Source organism: Ammodytes marinus, assembly GCF_949987685.1.
Source record: "Ammodytes marinus genome assembly, chromosome: 20".
NCBI lineage: Eukaryota > Metazoa > Chordata > Actinopteri > Uranoscopiformes > Ammodytidae > Ammodytes > Ammodytes marinus.
The window spans coordinates 640001-646458 of record NC_137224.1 but is presented as its reverse complement, the minus strand read 5'-3'; the positions used below and the strand labels follow the sequence as shown (position 1 = coordinate 646458).

The 6458-nt window shown below is 38.4% G+C and overlaps 1 protein-coding gene across 1 annotated transcript in view; it reads left to right on the top strand.

Annotated features, from left to right (window-relative positions):
* The window catches only part of cep131 (centrosomal protein 131), a 49940-nt gene extending 43754 nt beyond the window's left edge, over positions 1-6186 (top strand). The window contains exons 28-30 of the mRNA XM_080049572.1: positions 196-392; positions 5136-5196; positions 5916-6186. Of these exons, the coding sequence (XP_079905698.1) occupies positions 196-392; positions 5136-5196; positions 5916-5987 (330 nt within the window). The 3' untranslated portion in view covers positions 5988-6186. The remainder of the gene's footprint in view (positions 1-195; positions 393-5135; positions 5197-5915) is intronic.
* Positions 6187-6458: the final 272 nt, after the last annotated feature.

Below are 6458 nucleotides of genomic sequence, written 5' to 3'. Positions count from 1 at the left end.
ACACGTTTAGAATAATTAAGTTATTAAAAAGTTCTGCAAACACTACTTCTACTATAGTTCCACATTTTTAATTATTGAAAAGTCTGAAATCTTTCTTCTGAAGGCCTCAAATCAGACTTTTTACTTTTCTTACGTTCTGTTCACCAGAAGTCAAATTAAAAATAATAGAATATCTATTGTACTTGTCCCTCTCAGTCCAGGGACCGCCTGGCCTCTGAGCGGGGCAGCCTGGAGCAGCTGATCCGTCAGGAGTTTGCAGAGCGGCTGGTGGAGACGGAGGAGGAGAACAGACGCATGAAGCTGGAGGTGTCAGAGGCCAGAGCACGACTACGGCTGGAGCTGGAGAGGGTCAGCCGGGAGAAGGAGACGGAGATGGCTGAGGTGCACCAGAGGTAAGACTGCCTTTAAGATGGATGGATGGATGGATGGATGGATGGATGGATGGATAGATAGATAGATAGATAGATAGATAGATAGATAGATAGATAGATAGATAGATAGATAGATAGATAGATAGATAGATAGATGGATGGATGGATGGATGGATGGATGGATGGATGGATGGATGGATGGATGGATGGATGGATGGATGGATGGATGGATGGATGGATGGATATAGATGGATGGATGGATGGATGGATGGATGGATGGATGGATGGATGGATGGATGGATGGATGGATGGATGGATGGATGGATAGATAGATAGATGGATGGATGGATGGATGGATGGATGGATGGATGGATGGATGGATGGATGGATGGATGGATGGATGGATGGATGGATGGATGGATGGATGGATGGATGGATGGATGGATGGATGGATGGATGGATGGATGGATGGATGGATGGATGGATGGATGGATGGATGGATGGATGGATGGATGGATGGATGGATGGATGGATGGATGGATGGATGGATGGATGGATGGATGGATGGATGGATGGATGGATGGATGGATGGATGGATGGATGGATGGATGGATAGATAGATAGATAGATAGATAGATAGATAGATAGATAGATAGATAGATAGATAGATAGATAGATAGATAGATAGATAGATAGATAGATAGATAGATAGATAGATAGATAGATAGATAGATAGATAGATAGATAGATAGATAGATAGATAGATAGATAGATAGATAGATAGATAGATAGATAGATAGATAGATAGATAGATAGATAGATAGATAGATAGATAGATAGATAGATAGATAGATAGATAGATAGATAGATAGATAGATAGATAGATAGATAGATAGATAGATAGATAGATAGATAGATAGATAGATAGATAGATAGATAGATAGATAGATAGATAGATAGATAGATAGATAGATAGATAGATAGATAGATAGATAGATAGATAGATAGATAGATAGATAGATAGATAGATAGATAGATAGATAGATAGATAGATAGATAGATAGATAGATAGATAGATAGATAGATAGATAGATAGATGGATGGATGGATGGATGGACGGCAGGCGCTGTTGTGGTAAAAACACTACTGCTTTGGTCCAAAGGGGGCGCTGTAGTCAACAACAACTGAAAGCTCTTTGTAGTCCTAACTAGTGTCTCAAAGTGCTACTGCTACTCCTAAAATGTCTGCAAGTCCCTGAGCCCTCCTGTCACCCATGTTTGGTTACTGTCACTCTATGTCTCTTGGCGGGGTATAACTGTAAGGCAAGGCAAGGCAAGTTTATTTCTATAGCACAATTCAGACACAAGGCCATTCAAAGTGCTTTACAGGGGCAAGATTAAAATACATAAAACACATTAGAAAAGCGAATGAATAAAACATTTAAAAGCAAATGAATAACATTTAAATAAAATAAAAAATTGCAGGTTAAAATGGAAACAGAAAAGTCTTCAGACTTGATTTAAAAGAGCTGTAAACAGATTATCGTTGTTCTGACACATGTACAATGACAAAATAAAGCTGAATCTTGAATCTTGAAACCTGTTAACGAAACTTTGTTTCCTTATATATTATAACATTTTAATACTAAAACATTCATGCTTTTTGCTGTGAACTTTGTTTGACTCACAATATACAACTTGCTAAATTTTCACAAGAGAAGTGCTGTGAATGGCCTTGGAAAAAAGGGAGTACAGACTCCCACGTTCGGTTCTCAGACATAGAGGTTGCGTTCCGAATCGCATACTTTCTACTATATAGTATGTAGAAAAAAGATTTAGGATGTCCCGATTCTTGTGGCCAGATTTAGGATGGTTAGAAGTACCCGGATGTCCTACTTCATGCGGCCAAGATTGTTAGTGTTGAAAAGTGCATCCTATTTGGGCGATTCCGACCCACAATCCAGTGCGCACGTGAAGTGACGTAACATCGACGAAGCCTCCATATGAAAACAAACGGGGATGCGACGGATATAAAAGCAAGAGGCAGGCTCAAGGCGCAATGTTATGATGAAATAAGAGAGAAAAGTATGTCCCAATAGTATGCCTACTGCATCCTAACTAGATTCTTTTTATCGTCAGATGTAGTGTGTAGAATAGAAAAAAGAAAGAGTATGAGATTCGGAACGCAACCTGGATGAAGAATAACACCTGCTGATGGTGCTGGGAAACAGGATGCAAGTTTCTGGGAAAATCCTTATCAGTCTAATTAGAACCCATCCACATCAGCTCAGCACTGACCCTGGACACACGAACAAAATGTGTTCACATACACATTTTGTCAGACATATAAACTCTGCTATTTCAGTTCAGTTGTTGTATTCAACCATGTACCCAACCTGATGCATTGTTGTTTGACCCTTGCATCAGCTGTTTGCAAGTAAAAACCAACCTGCTTTGAAAATGCCCGACTGATCTCTTTATTAAAAAAGAGATCTTTTGATTTGATTTGATTCAATTTATTTCAGACATATCAAACATACAAAACAAAATGAAAAGCATGGAAATACAATAAACAAATTATGTTTTCACAAAAAAAATAAAAATAAAAAATTATCTGTATTTCTGAGATATGCCTGAAAAGGAGCAGGAAGAAGTATACACTTATTTAATCCTACCCCTTTTCCATAGTAAAAAAATTAAAAATTAAAATATTTATTAAATTAAAAAAATTAAAATATTTATTATATTCGCTTCTCTTAATCCATATACTCTCTGTACAATTGGCGATACTATATTATATTTGCCATTTACGAACTATACATACATACATACTACTTAATATACTATGAATTTGTTATATTTTATATATTTATATCATGCATATATCTATATATCATGCATATATCTATCAATCTTGGGTTTTTTGATAAAATAATTCCTGTAACAAAACCTATCAGTAAATCAGATCCCTGCTGTCTGTCCCAGTATTGGAGCCATTGAATGTCTCCAAACACTTGATCCATTTTACTTCAGGCCAACCGGCTCTGAACACCATCTACTGTTCAAGGTGTGAAAGGGACAAAGTTTGGCTCCAGATTCAATTCATTCCTGTTTAAAACTATGAATATGATGAAACTTAATCTCTTCACTGGGCCGTTTGCCAGTTTATAACAGAACAGACAAGGCAAGGCAAGGCAAGGCAAGTTTATTTATATAGCACAATTCAAACACAAGGCCACTCAAAGTGCTTTACAGGGGCAAGATTAAAATACATAAAACACATTAGAAGACATTTAAAAGCGAATGAAAAGAAGTAAAACATTTAAATAAAATAAAAAGTACAGGTTAAAATGGAAACAGAAAAGTCTTCAGACTCGATTTTAAAAGAACTGAGGGTTGCAGCAGACCTCAAGTTTTCTGCGAGTTTGTTCCAGATATTTGGAGACAGGAGAATGGAGGGCGTGATTCAATCGCACCATGACCTGATTTTGATTTGTGCAGCTTGTATGACATCTACACTATTCAGCAAAGAGTTTTGTTTGTAGACGCCTGAAAATTACACCGTATAAGATTTCTGGTGTCTTATTCCAAACCACTGCCATTATTTTAATTTGTGTTGTCATGTATTTGTATTGGCTTTTTATATGGAACTTTGAGTCCGGAATAAAGTATTCATTCATTCATTAGGTATGTGAAATCTTTCCACATACTTTTGGAACTTGGTAGCAGGGATTTTTTTTTTTTTCTACTTTTCTACGATTCTTCTTATTTTTATTTATTTTTTTAATTTTCCTGTTATAATGCTATTTATACATTGTTTGTATTGAAGCTGACTCAGGGAGATTCGCACAAGAATCCCAATGAACTTGTACCTGTGCAAATGGCAATAAATATATTCTATTCTATTAGCTTTCTTGTTTAGTTAAAAACCATTAGTTCATCCCAGATGTACTAAGTTGAGGTCAAATCAAATCAAATCAAATCAAATCAGATCAGTTTTATTTGTATAGCCCAAAATCACAATTAAATTTGTCTCAGTGGGCTTTACATTCCATACAATATGATATATGATACAATATGATACAATATGACACCCTGCCCTTACACCCTTAGCTCGGCTGAGAAAAAACTCCCAGTAAAAACCCTTTACCGGGAATAAAAAAAATCGACTACACTGTCTGGCTCATTCAGTCTATGTGTTCCTACTTGGGACACAAATCTTCTTTTTTTAAGCTCACAAATGTTTTCATATTATAAAAAGGATCAGTCATTTTCTAAGATATTTGGACACAATTTTTTAGCAAATGTTACGCATTCAGGAGGAAAAAGTGGAGGGTGTGAGATAATGTATATATTGTGTTAGTCCGTCTGAAACTGGAGTTTTCTCCCCCGTACTTGTATACTGGGACAAAGAGAAAGACGGTAATCCTAGTTAAATAGCCCTTTCAAGCTATCACCGTAGCTCCACTTAAAGCTGGGGTGGAGAATTTGGGGAGAAAATAGCAGTTGGGATAGAGATTTGAACAGTTGACAGTTCCAACAGCCAATAAGAACAGAGAATCTGATTTTTTTTTTTTTTTTTTTTTTTTTTTTTTTAAATCGGAGCCTCGCTCTGATTGGTCAAAGTGTACCGCTCATGTTAATTTTGACCAATCACATACCCCAGCTTTAACTGTACATACAAACTATACAGTCTATGATGTAAACGTACTGCCTGAATCAAAGGCTCTTTTGTTAACGTCCTCTTTTCTCTGTTGTTAACCAGAGTGAAGTCGGCCATCTTGAAAAAGGAGGAAACTGTCAATCATCTCCGGAAGCAGCACGAGGTGAGACACACTGTCAGAATGTGGGGGGTCGTGTGTGTGTGTGTGTGTGTGTGTGTGTGTGTGTGTGGCAGTGGGGGCTTTATAAATTGTGACTGATAAAACAAACACACAGTGGAGTTAGTGAAGCGATGAATGACAGCGTGTGTAAATATAATACTCTCTTGTGATTGGTTTATAAATATTATACTCGCTTCTGATAGGCCGCTATCAACAAACACACCTCTCTCAAATGCATTCACACATACTACACTACACACACACACACACACACACACACACACACACACACACACACACACACACCTCTCTCTCACACTCACTCACTCACACTCACTCACACACACTCTCACACCCATACACACACACACACACACACACACACACACACACACACACACCTCTCTCTCTCACACGCATACACGCAAACACACACCTCTCTCTCACATGCACACACTACACGCACACACACACCTCTCTCTCACACCCATACACACAAACACACACACACACACACACCCATACACACACACACAAACACACACACACACACAAACACACACCTCTCTCTCACACACAAACACACACAGTCAAAAACATTCACACGCACGCACACACAGTTGATTGACAACGTGTGTAAATATTATTCTCTTTCCTGATTGGTTAGTAAACATTAGACTCTCTCGTGATTGGCTGGTAAACACTATACTGTTCTCTGATAGGCCGCTCTGAAGAGGGCGGATCACCTGGAGGCGCTATGGGAACAACAAAGGAAACAGCTGCTCCAGAAGTGACTTCCTGGAAAACACAGAGAGAGAGAGAGACTGACTGCTTCTATCTGTATGGGACCCCCTCACACACACACACACACACACACACACACAGTTACACACACACACACACGCACACACACAGTCGTACACACATAGACATTTACATAAACACAGTCAGACACAGTTTTATATACTATCTATGAGTCACACACACATACTATACACATACACAGTCAAACACTACACACACACACACAGTCGAACACATACACACACATTCACGTACAGTCACACACACACAGTTACACACACACACACATTTACACACACACACACACAGTTACACACACACACACACACACACACACACACACACACACACACACACAGTTACACACACACACACACACACACACACACACCACTGGATCCTTTCTTTCCCATGTGGATGTTGTTCCTTCCAGCAAGACTGGACCTGTGGAACTTCAGAGG